The sequence below is a fragment of the Zonotrichia albicollis genome, chromosome 8 (assembly GCF_047830755.1).
Source record: "Zonotrichia albicollis isolate bZonAlb1 chromosome 8, bZonAlb1.hap1, whole genome shotgun sequence".
Lineage (NCBI taxonomy): Eukaryota > Metazoa > Chordata > Aves > Passeriformes > Passerellidae > Zonotrichia > Zonotrichia albicollis.
The window spans coordinates 24580007-24602591 of record NC_133826.1 but is presented as its reverse complement, the minus strand read 5'-3'; the positions used below and the strand labels follow the sequence as shown (position 1 = coordinate 24602591).

The window sequence follows — 22585 nt, the reverse complement described above, 5'->3', positions numbered from 1 at the left end:
GATCTTTCCATAGCTCTGCTGCACAATTCCATCACTCAGCACCCAGAGATGGACTAGGGCAGGCCTCACCTCAAAATCTGCCCAGTGGAAGACAACAAAAGCAGGAGGAATGACAACCTCCACAAAGCTGCTTCACACAACCAGTGATATTTGAATTGAAATAACACTGCAGGCTGAGAACCTGCCTTTCTCCAGCCCTCTCCTGTCACTGTGACACCTCCACTTCTCCAGGCAAGGAGCATGATCTGCCAAGGAGCTCCTCACCTTTCCTCCCACACCCAGGAACACCCATTTCCAGCTGCTCAGGATTAGTCAGCTGTTACATTTCTTTGGGGCTGAGAAAGCAACTGGACACTGGGGAGAATATTGATTTCTCCTGATGTCTACCATATGAGCTCATGGGTGGGCAGGCCCTGGCACAGGGTGCCCAGAGAAGCTGTGGCTGTCCCTGGATCCCCCAGGAAGTGTCCAAGGTCAGGTTGGATGGGGCTTGGAGAAACCTGGGATAGGGGAAGGTGTCCCTGCCCATGGCAGTGGGTGGGACTGGATGGGCTTTGAAGCTTCAGCCCTCACATTCTGACATGAGTTCATGAGGCAGGAGGAGAACTAACAGTGCAAAGATAATTCCCAGGTTACCATCTGAGCATCTCTGGCTGTCACAATGTTCCTCTACTTTTGTTTTCTGGTGAATATTTCTAACAGGAGCTGCTTTTCATGGTTTATGTTCCCTAAGCACTGCTTTCCAAACACAAGCTTTCCAATGAAGGCCAAGGCAAAAAGCATTCATGTATTTAATTTCCAAGCTTTGTTCAATTTTGTTTTCATTTAAAAACCTCACCACCCAATTAGAGAATTAACTGTCCAGAAGTAGAATGGTCCTTTTAAATTTGTTTCCAGTTGGTTCCTGGGCTATATTAACATCATGGTCCCTAGCAGCACTTTTTAAGACATGTTTACCCACCAGATCCTTCTTCCAGTTACATTTAATTCTTCTAAATCAACCACAGAGAAAGAGTCTGAGGAATGATATGTCAGAGGAAAGCAAACAAGCAAAACCTTGGGTGAAGATTTAGTGATGGATCACAGATAAAGGAGAAAATTCATAATCTGTATTTTGTTTCTTCTTTATTAATGAACAAAGGTTGAGAGAAAATTTTTAATTAATAACTGAACCTTAATGTTCAGCTAAGAAGGACCTGTTCTGTGAGTGGTCCCAAGGATGGAAAAGAAAAATTTCTTTTCTTATAAACCATCCTCACCTTATTAATTGTCTCTCAACCAGCAAAGACTCTCTGCCTTGCCATGGCACTATGGAATTCTGAGCGGGAAAGATGCACTTGGTACAAAACCCATTTTCTTTTAAAGAACTTCAATTCCTTTCTAAATGCTACTAGAGTAGGAGGATGCATAATATAGCCAAAGGAAACATAGAGTGCAGTCTTGTCTCAGCTACCTTTCCTGGGAAGCCATTCAGGAGTTTACCGAAGGCTTCTAGCATTGCTCAGAGGATCCAGGAGGAGCAAGGGATCCCCCTAAAGGAAAAAAGAACAAGTAACAGCGGGATGGCCACTCCACCCACTGGCTCTGGGGGCTCATTGGGGCTGACTGCAGGCACTGGGGCTACCCAGCTGCTCTGAGCTGGGGGTATGTGACTCGGGCTGAGGGCTGCGTGAGCAGAGCAGGACACCTGGAGCACTGCTGTGACAATGCAGCGAGCAGAAGGCCAGCACCAAGGCTGGCAGCTCAGTACCTCCAGCAGCTCTCCATTCTTCAGCCAGGAGATGGTGGGAGGGGGCACAGCGTCCGACCTGCACTCCAGAATAGCCTGGCTGTTCTGCAGCACCGCCAGCTCCTGGGGCCCTCCAGTACCGGCGATGTTGGGGGGAACTGGGACAAAACACAGAGAACAAAATCAACACCACACATATGAACTGTCAAGAAAAATACTGATTGAAATTTTCCAGTTTATCTCAAGTTTAAAATAAATGCAAAGCTGTGGTATCATTAATTAGTTTTTCCTCTCAATACCTGTGTTAAATATAGCAGTATATTTCACATGTCTGTAGAGCGAGCATAGTAAACTTGATCCAGCCAATACTGACATCTGTGAGCTTCTTGGATATTCAAAATAAGACTTGGAATTGTAACACAAATCAGGTGGAACCTCCCTTCTTATTGTGTTGTCACCATGATATTTTCTGAAAAATCCTCTTTGCCCAGGATTTTCTCCTGGGAAGGTGAGAAGCCTCAGAGAGGAATGAAAACAAGAATTATCTGATTGCTGCTCCTGCGTTTGCTGCTTTGAAATGTGGCTTTGACATTGTTTACCAACAGGTGAATGTTTGATTGGTTCCATGTGAATTGTTCTAATTTAATGACCAATCATGGTCCAGCTCAGCCTCAGTGTCGAGGCTCTGAGGAGTCATGGATTTTTCTTTATCATTCTTGTTAAGCTTTCTGATGTATCCTTTCTCTTTCTTTAGCATAGTTTTAGTATAGCATTAATATAATATCATATCATATCATATCATAATAAATCAGCCTTCTGAGACATGGAGTCAGATTCATCTCTTCCCTCATCCTGGGGACCCTGACAAAGACCACACTGTGTATCACATTCAGAATAACCATCTTTAATGAGAAACACTATTATGATCATATCACAGAATACTTCATCTTTAGGAATATGTGTTTGTTACCTGAGATGATGACATGTACCTTTGCAGTTTACAATTTGAGGAAATTTTTTTTTCCTAAATTAAACTTACCGTGCACTCGTACTAAATACTCCTTGTCATCATCTCCTGCCGGGCTAGATGCTAAACATGTGTATCTTCCTGTGTCCTCCACCTGGAAACACAGGAACAATTTCAGCACAAACTCCAGATTATGAGAAAAATTCAGCAAAACCAAGAAATACAAACACAGTAACAACATACAACAGGCAGCACTAGAACACAAGCACAGGAGACACAGAACACCTGGAAAGAAAGTAATGGAGTTGTTGAATACTTCTTTATTTCGCTTTGATGGGGTTATTCAGAGATAGCTCAGGAGTTGCAGGACTCCCTAAAATCTCACTGGATAATGTGTATCCAGCACTGAAGATGGAACTGGCTACAGGGATCCACCTAAGGAAGGCTCAGGTTTGGGTACTGAGGAAATCCTTTTGCGCACACAGTCATTAACATCTTCTCCTTCCTATGAACTCCTCATTGTACAGCCCAGAAGTGTTTCTTTTACAAACAAAAACAAAACAAGCAGCAATCAATCCCAAGCTTTATCTCACTTCTCTCTGGGGAAATTCACCTGGGCATCCACAGCTGGACCCAGCCTTAGGTTATTGATGCAGGTTTTTAAAGGTTCTTTGACCTGGGCCCTTCTCTAACCACAAATGCAGGTGGGTGAATTTCAGGGGTTTTTAGGACACCTCTGAGGATGGTCCTAAGGTAGGAACCATTTTAGGGATTGCAGAACTGAGCCTATTTTGAAACAAACACTCTACCTGAGCACTGGTTATTCGGAGGGCTTCTCTTAGCACATGAATATTGTCAGTCTGCAGCAGTGGGCGCCCATCCTTCATCCATGAGATTTTGGGCACTGGGATGCCAGAGGAGATGCAGAGAAGTTCAAGTGGGTTGTTAACAATGACAGAGAGCTCTTCTGGTTCATCTGAACCATTGATATGAGGAGGCTCTGCAGAAGGAAAAACATTCCAGTTCTTTATGGACTCAAAACACCTGTAAAAACAGACTGATCTTGTGGGTAGAGTCTGTAACATTAGTCTACATGGAATTATTTCTGAATGTATCATGAACTTACTGAGGAACTCAGGTAATTTCTATCTAATTTTGCCTAATAATTTGCATATTTTATTACTTAGAAAAAATTTTTAAAAATACAGATAAAATTATATACTTTCAGCAAATATATTTATCAGCCTTTTAACTGTTGTGCTTTCAGCTGTGCATCTCCCTATCAAGCCAAATTTCTGCTGAGCAAAGTTACTAATTTATAGCATATAATTATATGAATTACAGCACATTTCAGTACTTGGGAAATACATAGTGTAATTGCACATTCACACATCTTTAGGTATCTTTCATTTCCTTATTCCTCTCATTTATCATTATAAAAATGACCAGGCTGGACAGGGCTTGCAGCAACCTGGGCTAGTGGAAGGCGTCCCTGCTCATTCAGGGGGTGAAACTGGATGGGCTTTAAGGTCCCTCCCAACCCAAACCGCTCTGTGATTCTGTGAGCCTGTGGAAACGCTCCTTATCCCTGGAGGTGTTTAAAGTGTCATGCTGACAGGTGAGCACTCACCCAGCACCTTGAGGACGAAGTGCTTGCTGCTGTGCCCAGCAGTGTTGGAGGCCACACAGGTGTATCTGCCCGTGTCTGCAGGCTCTGCCCCCAGCACCTGCAGCACCATCCCGCGCCTGCCGGAGCTCAGGCGGGTCCCGGGGGGCAGGGCCAGGCCATCCTTGAGCCACGACACGCTGGGGACAGGGGAGCCATCGCTCACACAGCCCAGCACGGCCGTGTCACCCCGCAGCACCAGCACCTCCTCCGAGCCCCCGGCGTTGTCCAGGCTGGGCGGCACTGTGGGGACACAGCTCAGTCACACACAGGAGAGGGGCACTGCAGGGACAGAACTCAGTCACACATGGGACAGGGACAGGGGACAGAGCTCAGTCACACACGGGACAGGGACAGGGGACAGAGCTCAGATGCACATGGGACAGGGACAGGGGGACAGAGCTCAGTCACACACGGGACAGGGACAGAACTCAGTCACACATGGGACAGGGGGACAGAGCTCAGTCACACACAGGAGAGGCACTGTGGGGATATATCTCAGTCACACACAGCACAGGGACAGAGCTCTGTCACATCCAGCACAGGGGTATTCCAGGCACAGAACAGATGGAACAAGCTGCCCTTCTGCACTTCCCCACTTACATAGCTGTGCTAAACTTTCCTTACAAATTGAATATTACTGTTTCTAAAAAACACTTGTGACACATTATGGGAGTTGGAACTAGATGAGCTTTAAGGTCCCTTCCAAGTCAAACCACTCTGTGATTTTATGGTTATGAGTAACAATTCAAGTAAGGATTTTCTAGTGTTAAAACACTTCCCATTTAGGAAAACCTCAACACTTTAAAAAGTTAGTATTTTCCCAGTGATCATTTCTAAGATATACTTGTGGCTGTCTCCAATAAGGTGTTGGTGAGAAAGAAAACTAAAGAGTAGGTTTAAGAAATCAAGAATTAAGATTATTTACATAAAACATTTCAGAGACACTCACCCAAAACTTGCAGGTTGTAATGTTTGTTGTGCACTCCAGCCCTGTTAGATGCTACACAAGTGTACACTCCAGTATCAGATATCTGCACTCGGGTAAGCCTAAGGAAAAATCAATTAAAGCAAGCTATAAATGGAATACATGGAACACATTACCTTTATTATGGGTGGTTTGGATCAAATTTTACTCTTGCTTCCAAAAATACAGCAGAATTATGCTGGTACCGCAAAAAAGAACAGAAAGTCAGCCAGTTAAAAGAAAAGAAAACCAACCTGAGGATCTGCCCAGCTGAGAGGATCTTGATCTGGGAGGAGACAGACAGAGGAAGGCCATTCTTCAGCCAGTGGAGCTGTGGTGGGGGTGTGCCAGCAGCAGCACATTCAATATTTAGGGAGGTGTCCAAAAGGGCAGTGAGCTCCTCTGCTTCATCTTTACTATTGGCTATTGTTGGAGGAACTGCATTTTGTAGATGATGGAAAGGAATGTATTAAAACAGGCTCTTGAAACCATTTCACCCTGCAGGAAATCCTGCCCCTAATACCCCACTGGCAATTCAGTAAGAGGATCCAATTTCTGTTAGAGTAAATCCTCAGACAATAATATTGAGCACCAAAAATCATCCATTTATATATTTCAAATCAGAGGCACCGTATAATGACAGCAGACTTCTCTTTGATTTGCCAGCCTGCAGCAAGTAAGACATAGCTCAGGGCCTGAAGTTCCTGAGGAGAGAAGGACAGTGCAGGAAGGGATGGGCTGAACCCATCCAGAAGGGCCCACTCAAATTCATGGCCTTCAATAAATCTATAATACAGTGAAATCACAGAGGAGGAAAGTTAATTTATTGGTGTCTGGATGCATCTGCTAATTTCATTCTTGAATGGAGAAAGTTCAGAATGCCTAGGTAAGTATTCTGGATAATGACACAAATTGCTGCTTTGGGGCTCTTTGGGGCTAGAGGGGAAAGCCACAGCCTTGGGGGGTTCACCATGTAAAGAAGCCCAGCCAGGTGCAGCTCCAGGCACTGGCTCAGTTAGAATCCCATCACTCACTGTGACAGTGACACCAACAAGACTTTTAAGTTGGTTATTGCTTGAACTTCAGCCAATGCAAACTGAGCACAAACTCCCTGCTGTTGTGCAGAGCCATTCTGTGCCAAAAAGATGTGCTGTGATCATTCAGCACTGTCTTTTATGATACCAGAGGTCATCTCTTACTGCCCTGCTCGTGTCTGTGAGTCTGTGTAAGGGGGACAGACACCTACCCTGCAGAGAAACCCTGCCTGGGCAGAACTCTCCTCTCCTCCCTCCACTTAATGACCACATTTTCCACAACTTAAAATATCCACTCTCTATGCTGCTGAAGGATTACACTCACTAGCCACTGGATGTCAAACTGTGCAATTTCCTCCAACACTCCCTCATTTTTAAACTCTCGGGACCTTTAACTATCAGCTCCCTTCATACCACTCTGCTCATGGCTGATGTGCTTTGATTGGAATTAGGGAAGATAATACAACAAAACAGCAGAGTCACAGGAAATCAGCCCAACTATAATCTTCCCCACAAGAAATAAAAAAATCACCACAAGCAGAATCCCTCTATTATGAAATCCACCCAAGAATTAATTCCTGTTTATCCCAAAACACATTTACCAGCAATTTCAACCCTTTTGTCATTGACAGAGCATCCTGTGTAATATCTACAGCAGAGGCAATTGGAAACATGTGCATGCAGGATTCCACTGCAGACAGGCATTCCTCCCTGGGCTCTCCCTTGGGAACACTCCCAGGGATGGATTATGGAGCAGGCTTGGGTTTCACATCTGGCAGAACTCACCATACACATTCAGGTTGAAAATCCTGTCCTCCTCTCCTGCAGGGTTTGTAGCCACACAAGTGTATTTTCCGGTGTCTGAGGTGAGAGCTCTGGAGATGTTTAATGTGCTGCCATCTGGAGTCACTCTACAAGGACCATCACAAAGCACAGGGAGTTTGTTTACTGTTCCTCTGACCTAGCAAATAAACAATCTGCTCTGGACACTTCAGTAACTACCTCTATCTTCCTGGGAGCTTGATGAGAGAAGCATTGCGTTTTGCAAAATATTTCTGTTAGAGACAGGCTAAGAAGTTTTTCCTAGACATGTCCTGTTTAACTTGGTTTTAAGATTCAACTCCAGCCAGGCTTCTGAAGGACCCATAATGATAAGCTTTAAGTGAAATACTTCCATGCCTCCATGCCTTTCCCCTCCAAAGGAACTAAATGACCTTAATAAACTTTCATGAAGCGAATAAATATTTATGGAATTCATTAACTGAGAAAGACATAAATATCATGAACTTATCTCTGTTAAGAAAATGAAATTTTTAAAAATCAAAGGACTAACAAATTAAACTTAATTTATAGAAGCTGAGGAGGGAGATGATGTTCTTAACCTGGCTAAGCTCCAGTTCAGACTCTCCTCATATTCTCCCCTTAGGGCCCTTAAAATTATTGAAGAGAATGCAGTGTCTGCTAGCTTTTCTTGCCTTATCCTCTGTAAATCATCGCTGGCAACTGTTTTTCCATCCTTCAGCCACTGCACATCCGGGGAGGGCACTCCAGTGGCATTGCAGAGCAGCTGGACACTCTCTCCCAGGAGGACACTGACCTCGCTCGGCATCTCAGAGCCAGCAATACTGGGAGGAACTGGAAATGCACCACAGAAGGATGAGATTCAGCAGCAAGAAATGTAACCTGAACTAGAAAAAGCCTCACTGCAGTAGCTCATGGGCACCAGGGCTTAGTACAGCACCTGGGGCAGGCTCTCAGCAGCTGTGGCTGCCCCTGGACCCATGGAAGTGTCCAAGGCCAGGCTGGACGGGGTTTGGATAGTGGAAGGTGTCCCAGCTCATGGCAGGTCCCTTCTAGCCCAAACCAGTCTTGGATTCTGCACCCAACACCATCATAGCCCTGTGAACAGCCACCCTAATTCCATCCAAATCAAAGCCATTTCCAGCCTGCATTCCCAAGGAACAAGGAAGAAAGTCCTGCTATCCATGAAGTCAAGACTGTCAGTTCCACTAATAAGTTCTGAGCATTTCAAGCAATTTCAGACACATTTGATCAAACAACCAGCTTAACATTCCATTCCTAAACTTGGGAAGAAATTGGCAGGCAGGGGTACACCAGTGCAATTAGTGGGGATGAGTCATTAGGAACAGAGGAAAACACAACAGTTGCAGATTAAGGGTGATTCACAGCAAGGCAGGAGGCAATTCCATAACAAATAAGGGTTTGTGATTTGAGATGCGGGTGGGGAAAGTATTCCTAAGGAAATTCTGGCAGTAGGTCTTTGCTAACTCCTGCCATGGCACAACAGGTACTACTGCTCCTGAATCATCTCTGTGTGCTGCTCCACAACCAACCAAGGCAGCTCCAGTGCTCAGCAGGAGGAAGGATGTGACCAGCAGCAGACACACACACACAAACTGCAGAACTCTGTTCAAGTTCCACAGTCAGGGCTTAAGGATATTCTTTTCCACGCAAATTCTGGACTAGAAGTATTGAATTCTCCAACCACTCTCCCCTCTGATTACAAAAGTAACAGTTCAAATTCTCCACTTTTCTATGTGGTTATGTGATCTCAGTGTCCCCAGCACAGACAGTGTCACATTTACCCGATGTTCCATTAGCTGTGTTCCTTCCATCCTCCGCCATCCCTTACCTTGGATGGAAAGCACATAGGATTTCTGAGCTTTCCCCTCTGGATTGGAGGCAATACACGTGTAGGTGCCACTGTCCAAGAGCTGAGAGCGAGCGATCTGAAGCTTGCTTCCAGCAGATAAAATATGAACTTCAAGGGAATCCAAGTTTTCTGAAATACATAAACAAGTCATCATTCCAAACCAGCTACAGGGAGCAAATGTCTCTTTTGGGAGAAATTGTTCCATCAAAGTTTCTAAACAAAGATTCCAATCAGTTCTCATAAATGTCTAGAGACAAATAAAGAAGAAACACAAACCAGAAAGCAAACAGCAAAGTGGTGCCTCAAAGAGGGGAAGAAGAGGAGTGAAAAGCATGAGAAATGTTACCTATAGGTTTTCCATTCTTAAGCCACACTAACGTGGGTGGAGGAATTCCAGTAGCATCACACACAAAGGTGACAGGTATACTGATGGATTCAGTGACCAGCTCTTGCTCAGGGCCCTCTATACTTGGAGGCACTAAGAATGGAATGGAAGCAGTAAGAATGTTATGTAAATGGATTTGGAAGTGCCTAATCTGCTAAGTTTGTGTTATTATAAAAACTATTGTAGATGATGCAGAGGGTGCTTACCATAAACATTGAGATGGAAATTTTTATCATCTCGTCCCGCAATATTTATGGCTTTGCACACATACTGTCCTGTGTCAGAAACCTGAAACAAAAACAAGTTTTAAAAGAAATCATTATGGATTCTTATTTTCATGCTACAGTTCAGAGACATTAACAACCTGTGCCTCTGCCAACTCAAAGTGCTTCTCACAGGATGAAAAGCCTCCAGGAAACACATGTCCCATGTACAGCAAGTAAAACACACCACTAAAGAGTGGAAGAATTGCTTGGCAGTGGCAGAGCAGCGGCAGATGCAGCCTCCCCCCAGCCTGGCCCACCTCTGCAGCCTTTATCCGCAGGGTCTGTCCGTCTGCCAGGACCTCCAGGGCAGCAGAGTCGGGGAGGAGGCGGCCGTTCTTGTACCAGGTGATGACGGGGGCAGGGATGGCGTTGGACTCGCAGCCCAGGGTCACCGGGGTGCCCACGCGCACGGTCAGCGCCGTCACCGACGCTCCCCCCTGCGCCTTGATGCTCGGGGGCACTGGGGAGGGAGCCCACAGTCAGCTCTGCATTGTGCTCAAACAACCCCATAACGCAGATAAACCTCCCCACACTTCCCAAGCAACAAATACTATTTCAGAAAATAGTAAAACACAAACCAAGGACAGTTAGGAAGCTCTTCTTCTGACTTTCCCCAGCTTGGTTCCTGGCAGTACAAGTGTATTCACCACCATCCAACAGCCTGGCTCGGGGAATCTGCAGTGTCCGAGCACCTGGAGCGAGGAGAGAAGACTGGAGGTTTGCTCTGTGCTGACTGTGCCAACCCCAAAGGCTGGTTTAGAATGCAGGTGTAACAGGCTGAGCACAGGCACTGTGCTCCACCAAGAGTGGCCATGGGCCCTGTCGGGACAAACCAGACAGAAGCTGAGCCCAAAGGCTGCAGAATAGCTGAGATTCCTCACCAGGCACAATAAAAGTGTTGGAATTTGAACTGATAGGCTTTCCATTCTTGAGCCAGATGAGATCAGGAGGTGGAAAGCCTGTGACCTCACAAGTCAGAGAGATGAAATTATTCACCACCACGGTCAGATTCTCAGGGTTAGTCCCAACAACACTTGGAGGAACTGTGGAGAGAGAAATACATTAATAGCACCTATTACTGCATCAGCAAAGGATTTCCCACAAGATCATGATTTACTATATTAAAGCTGAATTGCTGCATTTTGCCAAAGAGCCAGGTTGCAAAAATCTTTCACATCCTATGAATGGATCTACTGCTCTTTGGATGCATCTGCAAATGAGACTGAAACAATCTAATGGTCATTCCTGCTCCTGTACTTCACAACAATGTCAATTACTCCATTTGCAGTCCTTCTGTGCTGGCCGCTTGGGAGGGCTAGTGAACCTACACGAGATCCTGACAATGCACTGCCAATTTTCTAACACTGCTCATGGACATTTGCTGTGTGAGGCAGGATACAGCAAATTCCCACTGTCAGGATATGTAGGATGACTATCACTTCTTCCTGATTCCTTGCTGCTCCTGTTCTCTCTGGAACAATCAATTTTCCACCTACAGAGACCCCAAACTTATTCCTCCCAACACAGTTCAGAGTGGTTCTGCCAACCAGACAAACCTGTTGCTTAGCAGTGAGCTAAGCACTGGAAAATCCTGGCATGCAGCATTGCTCCAAGGGGTGCATTCCTTAAGCTTATAAGTCCCAGAATTTTTAAATCAAGAATAGTTTGACATGTGACCTTTCTACAAGAACGATTTAGAATGAAAGAACTGTAAATCTTTTCCTTTTAATAACCCCCAAGCTCCAGTTGCCATGTTTTTGCTGTGGGGATATATAAAACACTTAAGAGGAAGGCAAAAGCATGTTCTTGGCTTTATTGGGTGGAAAAATCATTCCAAAGAACACATGAAATCCTCCTCTTCAAAGACAGAAACACTGAAGCATTTTGGCCCATCTCTCCCTGAAATGCTCCAGCTGTTTGCTGCCACTTGAGTGACACAAACCAGTCATTAAGGCAACTTTATGGCTCCTCTGGGCACTGCACAAACAAGAGCATTCCATATAAATGGGGAATTCAGTCTGTATTTTTCAGCTTGGAATAAATGAAGAATATTTCCCTGAAAAAGAGGATAAAATGGTTCACTAGAGCAAGTGGAGAATTCTGATGTGACGGCATTTGATAGTTATTTATATTTATTTACTTTTACAGTTCATCTTCCACAGATGTGATTATTGGCAGTGGGTAATTTAATGCAGGGCCAAATCTCAGCAGTCTTTAATGGAACTTGCTTAAATTGTGGCAGTGTTGATTTCAATTTCTGCAGCAAAAAGCACCCACAAATGTACCACAGGTAATCTGCTTATGCAAGTGTATCTGTATGTGCATAAAGTCACAGTCAGGGGCTCAAATACAGCACTCAGCATGAAAATTACCTATTAATTCCCTACTATTTTAAATCTGGGTGCTTATTTCCTATGTTTTAAAAGGCGTTATATTTGTTCTATTATTCAGATCATCTTCAGTATTTTATTTAAATTTATGGGAGCAGTTCTATTAGAAACACAAAAATGCAGGGAAACAGTCTTTTTTGTGACATTGACAAAACACAGATCCTGCTGCTTACTGATAATGCATTTTCCTTAGTGCTTCACCCTGTGTGGTCTTTTCCTGAACAGCTACACTCTAATTTTTCAAATGAAACTGCATTAAGAAAAATAGACCTAAGTTGCTAATACTGTTGAGTTAGAATTGAAACTTCATGCAAATATTTCTTTTAAGAGAATAGTATTCAGCCATAGTCACTAAAACCAGATGTTTTTAAGACAGAAGTTTAAATTTAAACACGAATGTCAGGAAAAGTGAAATATTTTGATTTAAATGCAAAACTCACACATCAGGAAATCTGGGCAGACTGCACTGTCTGACCAGAAAATAATTTCTCAGAGAACAACTCTAGGGCAAATTCTTCCCATGATAACACTATTTTTGGCTAAGTGCATTACCGAGTAGCAAACAGTGCCATAAATCTGCGCCATGTAGTAGGTAAATTTGCTGCATGTGTGACAGAGGAAAAAATTCAATTATTCTGGGTGCAATAATCTGACTCTTCACTTTATTGGGATGCTGGTACTGTCTTTAAATGGGAGAAAGTACAGCCCTTGTTTTCTATCAGATAAAGCAGAAAAACTTGTAGCTGCCAGTATTCCTTGTTGGGTTGAAACATGGAATGGTACAGAAGAATTAGTAGGAATGATACTACTTCTCTCTTCAGGATGGAAAGCTGAAAGTGGGCAGAAATAGAAGGGGAAGTCTGGGTTTTCTCTGAAATGTTAATTAGAGATGTCTTGATTTTCTGAAGTTATTGGGAGAGGGAAGGGGACGTAGTGGAAATGTAGTGTTTTATGAAAAATGCCTTGATTGTATTTTTCTTAGACTTCTGATACCTAAAGCCAACATTTACTTTGACCCTATTGTAACTCCACCAAAAAAAACCAAAAATAGAGAACAGAAAGCAACCTCAAAGGGCACATTTCTAAACCCCAAGCTTTTACAAGCTAACTACCTTTTTTGATGCTTTCTATCACTCATTTCTTTGAAAAAATGCATTTTCTGAATATATCAAAACAGGCTATAATTCAACCTACTTGTAATTCATGATTCCAGGGCTCAGCAACTCCAACTGGGTGAACACAGCCACCATACAAGGCTCCCTCAATTACAATTCCCACCTTTCTGGAACATGTATGGGGACCTAAAGCCACGTGGTATCAAAAGCCAAATGTTTTCAAGGTACTTTAAAGTGATATTTGAGTTCTGGTCTGTCAGAATCTCCATCACACCCAGTAGGGCTCACATGAATGAAGCTGAGGGGGTCTGAGCAGTCTGCTAAAAATAACACACTCAAGCTGAACCAGCATTTGACAGAAGACAAAAGTTATGGATGAGAGTACTTACCGTGAACATTGAGGTTAAAATACTTCTTGGCACTTCCAGCTATGTTTTCTGCAATGCAGACATACCTGCCAGTATCTGTTATTTGGGAATTCAAAATCTAAGGCAAAAAAGACAAAATATGGCTTTGGAGTTAATATACAGACAACTCACTGAGAAAGAAGCAAGTGGAGAGGATTAAGCCCAGCTCTCTGCTTTCACTGTTTTATTCAATTTCATTCATCAATGGGAAGGGAAGTTCTTCAGCATACACTGTTTTCACTATTTGCTATATTAAAGTCAATAATATTTAAAAGCAAGTGATTTCAACTGATGTGGTTCATAGCATGATCCCACAAATGGCTGGATCTGAGGAATTACATGAGAGTGACAAGCAGCAGGTGAGGGACAGGAACAAAGGACATAAACTCCTAAGGTGCTATTTGCAGCAACTCGTAGGAAGACGAGAATACTTCTTACTCTGCAAAACCAGACAGTTTTTTGTTGCCAACCCCCAGTTTTTCCACTACAAAAAAGATGACACTACCTGTAACCTCCTTCCATTGGACAGCAATGTGTGTTTGTCATCCTCTGCCAGAAGCTGGCCATCCTTCTGCCAGGTGATCCTTGGGGAAGGGCTCCCAGTGGGAATGCACTCCATGGCTGCCTCCTTGCTCACCAGCACAGTCACCTCCTCAGGCACGTCCCCGTCAGCCCCACTGATGGATGGGGGAGCTGCAGGGAGCAAAAGTGAGGAGAACACTCACTCAGCACCTCTCAGGTGGTTGTGAGATTAGACTGGGTTTGAGGAGAAAAGAATGAAACCTCCAGTGAATCCAGTGACAGATAAAGCCATCCCATGAGTAGTTCAGCTGGAACAACTCAGCCTACCTCCAAGGACTGCAGCAGAACTACACTTATTCACAGCATACAGAGAGAAAGAGAGGTGAAAATCTGTCTTCCAAATATTCCACTGTGTTCTTTGCCATCAAAATAGAAGATAATTTCCAAGGCAGGAGCCCTTTGTAACAATAAATCAGTATTTTCAGTGGTATAACACTGCCATAAAAGCAAAGTGTTACCCAAGGCTAAAGCACTGACACATCAACAGACACAAAAGGTCATCCAAATGGTTGTGGCATGCATTCATTAATCTAAATCTTCAGTTCCCTTCAGGCTTTGGGAGTTCTGCAGGAATTGCAGAAAATGATGGCCAAAAAAAAGAGAAAAGTCTTGGTCACAATTCTCAAATGGGAAGCTGAGGAGAGAACAAGAGATACAAAGATAAAACCTGGATTTTTACCTATGCTTTTCTTTCTGGTGAATGGTGAGAGCTGTAACACAACTGAGTTCCTATAACAATGACCTACACACATGGAACTAAAACCATCAACACTCTGTTCACACAAATCAGTACAGCTCCAGCACCCTAAACACATTAACGTCATTGCTTACAAACACACATTAAAAACACTAGGAACTCCCGGGCTGTAACGGTTGGTTATTTTGCACAGAACCCTTTTTAGGGCACTCAGAGGGGAAGGGGAGCTCACAGAGCACTCGGACGTTGTAGTGGATGGAGTCCTGCCCGGCCTCGTTGACCGCCACACACGCGTATCTGCCAGCATCGGCCGCGCGGGCCCGCGCGATCTGCAGCACCCGGCCTCCTGCAAACAAAAGGCCAAGGCAGCATCAAGCACTCTCCATCATCTCCACACCACATCCCACCAGAGGCCTGAGCAAGCAAATTTATGAATGGTCAGCATTTGGTCTGAATTATAAGTAGCTGACGGTTTTTATTTCCTGGCTACTTTTTCTACAGGCAGATAGTTGGAGTGCAGCCATGCTCATATTGAAATGTTAGAAAAGAGCAATTAATTCCACATAAAGGAAGATCATGCCACAGCAATACGTAGCCAGGCATTATTCTTCCATCAAAAACAGCAATATTTCTCAGTAAGATGGCACAGAACTAATAGGCAAAAGGAAATACAAGCACAGAATATTCTGTTCCAAACTGAACAGATATTCACTTCTGAGGCTTAGAGGTACTTTTCATTCTATTCTTCATAAAAGCACAGTCATATACATATCTTCAGAAGGAGAGGAGTTCTTAGGAATACACTTTGGGAGTATTTGTCAATGCTTTCTCAAGAGATGAACAAGATGAAGAAGCAGGAGCTTCCCTTTTACCACTGCCCTTCCTTAAATACTCCATCCCAAACCATCTCTGCTATAGTAACACTCATGACAGTAGGCAGCTCTTTTCCTGCCCCACAAGCTTAACTATGGGATTATGGCCATTTCTCTGCTGCAAACATGCTTTCCATGCCTCACTCCTTGGTTAAGAGGCTTTTCTACTCCAATTATCATTGTGTCAAAGCAAATTTAATAAGGACATAAATCAGGAACACATCAGAGAGAAGGTATCATTGGTGCATTTCATCTTGCAATACACTGAAGTGTCCAAGGCCAGGCTGGATGGGGCTTGGAGCAACCTGGGCTAGTGGAAGGTGTCCTTGCCCATGGCAGAGGGTTGGAATGAGATGAGCCTTAAGATTCCTTCAAACCAAACTGTTCTGCAATTCCATGATTCACTGTGAGTTCAATGGTGACATTCACACCATTTTAGGGACTACTTCTTAAATTATAGAAACACAACTTAAGGCCAGGGACTGGAGAGAAACATTTCCAGCTAATGAAGTCTGAAAAAAACATTAAAGAAGCGTTCTGAAGGGGAGAAGTGTGTCATCACTACAAAAATACCAGCACTAAGGCCACTTCTTAATCACAGAATCATAGAATGGTTTGGGTTGGAAGGGACCTTAGAGATCATCCAATGCAATCCCCTGCCATAGGCAGGGACACCTTCCACTATCCCAGCTTGCTCCAATCTGGCCTTTCAGGGATCCAGGGGCAGCCACAGCTTCTCTGGGCACCCTGTGCCAGGGTCTCCCCACCCTCATAGCCAAGAATTGCTCCCCAATATCCCATCTAAACCCATTCTCTTTTAATTTGAGTCCCTACCCCCTTGTCCTGTTCCTCCATCCCTTGTGAACAGCCTGTCTCCATCTTTCCTGTCAGCCCCTTCAGGCACTGGAATGCCACACTGAGGTCAGCCTGAAGCTTCTCCTCTCCAGGCTGAACAATCCCAACTCTCCCAGCCTTTCCTCACAGGAGAGGGGCTCCATCCCTCTGATCAGCTCAGTGCAGGGCCAGCGAGTGCCAGCTGAACACTCACCTGGCAGGATGAGCACTCTGTCACTGGAGCTCAGGGGGTGCCCATCCTTAAACCACGTGAGCACAGGGGGAGGAACAGCGTTGGTCTCACAGTACAGTGAGAGGGGGTTGTTGACAATCACATCTTTACTTTCTCCACCTCTTTCTGCATCCACCATGTTCCCAGCTTCCCATTCCCTGTAAGACTTTTGGAAGCTAGGAGGAACTACAACAAAGAAGAGGAATAATGTTAGCATTTTGCAGCAGAAGTAGCTCGTTTTGAAGTAAAGAAATAAGAAGGTATTGTAATGTTCAATAGCAGCAATAAAAATAAAGTGTATTAAATAAACCCCTCCCCCACATTAAGTTACCCAGGAAAACTCTAGTTCTTTTAGAAGAAACAATTGAGCAATTTACTAAGTATTTTTTGAAGAGTAATAAATAAATAACAGTGTAAGATGACCTGGTAACAAACACAGAGGGTATTCATCAACAAAAATACAATGTGGTATCTGGTTTCACTCAAGCTCTCATTTTGTCTAAATTTTCAGAAATTATTCATGATTGTTTCCTTGTATTTACACACAGTAGGCCAATAGGATGCTTATGTCTAGGGCCTCTAAATACTACTTGAAACAGAAAAGTGAAGTATGTCTTAGTTCAAAACAAATCAAAATTTTTCATGGCATTTAGAGGAAGATTCAGAGTTCCTATGTCCTTGCAATGATTTCACAAACACAACATAAAAAAGAATAATCAAATACTACATGTCAGCAATTAGCAAAATATCCCTAAAAACACAAAAGCATTGGGTTTGACCATGCAAGGGTAAAGGACCTAAAATTATTAATTCCAACATCCCAGAACACTAAAAAAGCAGGCTAACAGGAGATTTTTATTACCCTTTTACCTTGTACATTTACATCAAATTCCAGTTCATCCTCCCCAGCAATGTTGGAGGCCAGACAAGTGTAGCGCCCCGTGTCTGACACCTGGGCCTCCTTGATGTGCAGGGTGTGGCCACTGCCCTGGATCACGACATGCTCATCTGCCTGCAGTGGCTGCAATGCCAATTCAAATGAAAATTAATACTCAGCAAAGAACACACCAGAAATAGCCACATTTGTGGCAGTGATATGAGCAAACTCAATCAAGCTCCAAGTTCCTGGAGACAATTTTCTTTTCATGGTTGTCAGAAACTCTACATCTTCATCCTTCCACTCGTGGTGGCTGGTCTCCTCAAGGATGTGATTTTCCATCACTCCTAGCCCTAGTATGCTGCTGAGACGAGCAAGGCCATCCCCATCAGGCCAGTGTTTTTGTGGCATTGGATCCAATCCCTGACTCACTGGCCAAGCTTCCAATACCTGGAAAATTCCCAGCTTTCTGTGAGGTGAACAAATGGATCTAACCCATCCTACAGATCCACTGCCAGCAAGGACAGGGTTTGAACATAGAATGGACAAAGCAACAGCACAGAGAGACACAGGATTAGATATTCCTGTGCCCAAATGGGGCCCACAGGTGACAGCAGAGGCTGCAGTGACACAGCCTGTGTGTCCAGAATACATTCATTAGATGCGCTCATCTACATCAGCAGCCTGGTCTAGTGGTCCCTGCCCATGGCAGGAAGGGGTGGAACTGGATGGGCTTTGAGGTCCCTTCCAACCCAAACCATGCCATGAGCCCATGCTTCCATGATTAGGGAGTCAGCACTGAACTCCAGTCCTGCAGGGAAGAATTCATTCAGTCCATGGACAGGACTGAGAGCCTTTCGCCCACGGCAGCCTAAGGAGGAGCAGCTGCTGTGCGAGTGGCAGTCAGGTGTGCACGGTCACTGCCTTTGGGAACCTCTTAACTCCCCAAATTGAGTTTTTCTTTGGCAATACAGCCAGGACTCCCAGAACAGCAGGGGACACCTGAAACAGCCAGTGGGTGATGATCCACGTTAGTCCCACATGCTCATTAAATCCAGGAAGAGCTGTTCCACAATGAGTGCCCTACCAAGAACAGCTCAAGTAAAGGATTACACTCTCCCTTCTTACAGAAGAGCAGCACAGTTCCTTTTTAATTTACCCTCTGTGCTCTACTTCAGTGTGTCCCCGTGGCCCTGCCCTTCCCAGCTCCCCAGACAGATCCATGGAGCGCTGTGTGTGGCAGGACTTGTGCCTCACCCCCCCAGAGCAGCCAGATGCTCTTGTGGCTTTGTGAGCTCTGCCAGGACCAAGGGGGAGGCTCTGCAACTTCTGCAAGGGCAGCACTTGAGAGAACCATCTGTAAATAACAAGGCCTTTGGGGGCTTTACACAACAGCCATAGCCCTGCGGTCACACCATGGGATGCTCCTGCCAAGAAGGGCACTCCCTCTCCCAGCACAGGCCAGTGCCAGGCCTGGAAACTCCAGCCCTGGTGTCCCAGGCACCGCCAGGCACCCAGCAAAAGCCAGAATGTTGACTGGCAGAGGTCTGGGTGCCAGCAAACACCCCAAACTGCTGGGCAGTGCTTCTGCCAGCAGCAGGGAGTGAGAGTGACTCCTCTCCCTGCATGGATGCTATTTCCAGGGATAGGGAACACGCAGCTGTCCCTGTCCCACATCTCCTCAGAGGAAGGAACTGAGTTTGTGACTGGCCTGTCCATCCTTGTACCAGCTGATGGCAGCAGCAGGAATGGCATGAACTTCACACTCCAGGGTCAGGCTGTGGTTCACTTTGATCTTCACCTCCTTGGGGGACAGCCCTGTCCCTAAGACATCCCCTTTGGCAATGGTGGGTGGAACTGCACACAGACAAAGGCAGACAGGGGAGAGACTGTCATGGCTTACTGGCTGCTGCAGCATTTCAACATTAACTAAGATGATAACCTCCTGGAAAGCAAGTGCATTCCCCCAACAAACTGCCTCTGGCCCATAGCCAAATGATTACTACATATATATACATGTATGTATTTTCAGCTATTTTTAGTACAGTTATTATGTACAAAAATATACAAAATTGGGTTCAACACTTCTAAACATGCTGGTTTTTAAACAAGCAAACCTGACTACAGCCCTACCTAACTACAGCACTTCATTATTACATGCCTGGCTTCAATTCTATGAAGTTCAGGGTATTGTACTCGTTAAGGAGCATTTTAATGGAAACTAATATTCCCAGAACCATATGTTTGATCACAAGTCCACACTCAGGGTAACTAGTCAAAACTCAACATTTCCACTGAAATCCCAGTGTTGCAAAATCCTGTTTCTTTCTGAAGCAGAAGGAAAATAGAATGTTTCAAAATTTTTCAGCTGCCCCCCAGCTTGGTCTCATAATATTTTTGAAATTATGTAAAATGCTTTCAGAGAATTTTTGACTCTTCTTTTCCACTGGGAATTTTTAAATTTTCCCCTAATACTTACAGTATCCTAATGACAACTGACAGTTGCAATGGCATTTGGGGATGGAGGGCATTACATTCCCACATAGCCATGCATTAGTAATGAACTCATTTGTCACCTTCTCGCTATTCCAAATCCAGAGGGGGCTTATTAAGGACTTGGTGTAATTAAATAACAGTATGGGTACTGTAAAGGAGAAACCAATTCCAAATCAGAATGGGAAATTTAAAATAAAGTTAAAAATCATGCTTGATTGAGCCCATAATGAAGAGTTTGAGCATTAAAATTGAGTAGGTAGAGATTCTCAAAGGGAAATGTGCTGACAGAAATATTCAAATAGGAAAACTCTTGTGCATATAGGATCTTATGGAAGGATATAAAAACAGTATCCTTCTGTTTTGCCTTCCTCAATAAAGCGTCCCATTAGATGTTAGAGGCCATCTCCTGTTTTTCTAAAATGGTTTCTGTGCTCAGGAGATTCTCTGCTCACATCTCTCATTGTGCTGCACTCATCTGACCTGAAAATCAGCTCCAAAAGAAGCATTTCAGAGGAAACTGGAGTTCAGTGTTTCTTAAATGTCCTCCCCTGAGTGACATAAAGGTTTTTAGCACAACTGTAGCATTGCAAAGGATGCAACAATCAGCTTTTCTGGTGTCCTTCCACCAGCAATGCCAGAGATAATACAGATGTCTGCTCAGCAAAGCCATTAATAGGAAATCTTGTATTCATCAGGACAGATAAGACTGCAATGGGGAAATGGAAGAATGCAAAATTAGAATTTCAAAAACTGAAAGCATTGCCATACTGTAGACTTTCACTTCATAGTGCCTCAGCGTCTCCCCAGCCTCGTTTGTGGCAATGCAGGTGTATCTTCCAGCGCTGTCCTGCTGGGCATTCAGGATCTGCAGGGTCCGCCCACCTGCCAAAGACACAGCCTTTAATGGCACTCACACCACACTCCTGCCTCCCGGTTATTTAAATTCATGCAGCATATGTCCAACCCTTTGGTCCAAAATCTGCCCCTTGAAGAGCAGAAAACTTGACTGCTTACTATGCTAACTACCATGTGTAACAAATGAGTGCATGAGTCATGGCAGTGCCATGGATCACAACTCCTGTTGCTTATGGATTCTTGGGAAATTTCTTAAGAAATTTTGTCAAGAAATTTGTGCAGGGAATTTCTTGAAGATATTTAGCCAAGACTCATTCTTTCTCTGAACACTTGCAGTTAACAAGGTAAGGTACTTGTACATCTACAGTACTCCAGTCTTCCCTCTGAAGCTTGCTCCCATTTTCCACTTCCACAGGTACGAGGGAAAAGTTATTCTACTAACTAAAAATGGCAAACTACTAATAACCTAGAAAAATCCCACCTCATTCTCTTTATTAATTTGCATCTCTCTCCATCTAATTTCCACATTTAATTGCAAGTCATTTATATTCATCATTAACTCATATGAATTTTTCCATCATTTTGCTTGTCGGTACAAAATAATAAATACATAATAAAACACAAATAAACAATCAGTCAATGTGAAGTACTTAAAAATATTGGAATGGGAAGTGCTAGAGAAGTACAAAGAATCCTAAAATGGGTTGGAAGGAACTTAAAGCCAATTCATGGGCAGGGGCACCTTCCACTAGCCCAGGTTGCTCCAAGCCTCATCCAGCCCGGCCTTGGACACTTCCAGGGATGGGGCAGCCACAACTTCTCTGGACAACCTGTGCCAGTGCACTGCACTTAATAGAAATATATAATTTGATTTTTTAAAAGAAGTCTGTAATAGAAAAACATGCAATAAAAGGATCAGGTGTTATTTCTCAATAAGAACAGGGTTTACCTGGCAGAATGCGGATGTTTCTGCTGGACTCTAAGGGATTCCCATCTTTCAGCCAGGTGATGGTGGCTGGGGGGTAGGAATAAGCTTCACAGACCAGTGAGGTGGGGCTGTTGAGGATAACGGTGATATCCTCTGCATTCCCTTGGCTGTCTGCTCCCACAATGCTTGGAGCCACTGGGAACAACAAAATCAGTAACCACAGGGAGGAAAGCCCCTCTCTGAAAGAAGCCTATTTTCTTGATCCCTGATCAGTCCAGAAATCTGGCTGCAGCCTCAGCTAGCTGGGGAGCAGTCCTACAAGAAGCACCAAAACCCAGACCCAGATAACACTCAGCAGGTTTTATGTTTTGTCCTGAAGTCAGCAGTGATCCCAAACCAGTGGAATTCACTCCCACCCGTGCCTTTGTCAAGCACAGCTCCCCAGGAAGCCAGCCACCACTCCTTGAGCAGAGCTGCTGCTTGATGATCCTGGAAGGAGGGATGAGCCTAGGAACAAGGGTGTGGAAAACAAACTCACCATTGTTTGCACTTCGTTGTGCAATAACCCTCATGAAAAAAAAATAAAAAATAATGAGGAGTGCAGATGGTTTC

General features: G+C 44.2%; 1 protein-coding gene across 5 annotated transcripts in view; it reads right to left on the bottom strand.

The window, feature by feature from the left end:
• HMCN1 (hemicentin 1) overlaps window positions 1-22585 on the bottom strand; it is a 161768-nt gene that overhangs the window by 28919 nt on the left and 110264 nt on the right. For all 5 annotated transcript variants that reach the window (XR_012581424.1, XM_005487032.4, XM_074546292.1 and 2 more), the window contains 22 exons: window positions 21995-22168; window positions 20959-21072; window positions 19406-19551; window positions 17688-17838; window positions 16800-17003; window positions 15112-15225; window positions 14106-14293; window positions 13583-13679; window positions 10570-10731; window positions 10267-10380; window positions 9946-10148; window positions 9629-9710; window positions 9384-9515; window positions 9017-9166; window positions 7839-7998; window positions 7150-7274; window positions 5584-5767; window positions 5315-5412; window positions 4327-4605; window positions 3506-3696; window positions 2769-2850; window positions 1751-1887 (listed from right to left, as the gene is read on the bottom strand). Coding sequence is in view for 4 of the 5 variants with exons in the window: in XM_005487032.4 (XP_005487089.2) it covers window positions 1751-1887; window positions 2769-2850; window positions 3506-3696; window positions 4327-4605; window positions 5315-5412; window positions 5584-5767; window positions 7150-7274; window positions 7839-7998; window positions 9017-9166; window positions 9384-9515; window positions 9629-9710; window positions 9946-10148; window positions 10267-10380; window positions 10570-10731; window positions 13583-13679; window positions 14106-14293; window positions 15112-15225; window positions 16800-17003; window positions 17688-17838; window positions 19406-19551; window positions 20959-21072; window positions 21995-22168 (3287 nt within the window). In the remaining variant the exon portion in view is untranslated. The remainder of the gene's footprint in view (window positions 1-1750; window positions 1888-2768; window positions 2851-3505; window positions 3697-4326; window positions 4606-5314; window positions 5413-5583; window positions 5768-7149; window positions 7275-7838; window positions 7999-9016; window positions 9167-9383; window positions 9516-9628; window positions 9711-9945; window positions 10149-10266; window positions 10381-10569; window positions 10732-13582; window positions 13680-14105; window positions 14294-15111; window positions 15226-16799; window positions 17004-17687; window positions 17839-19405; window positions 19552-20958; window positions 21073-21994; window positions 22169-22585) is intronic.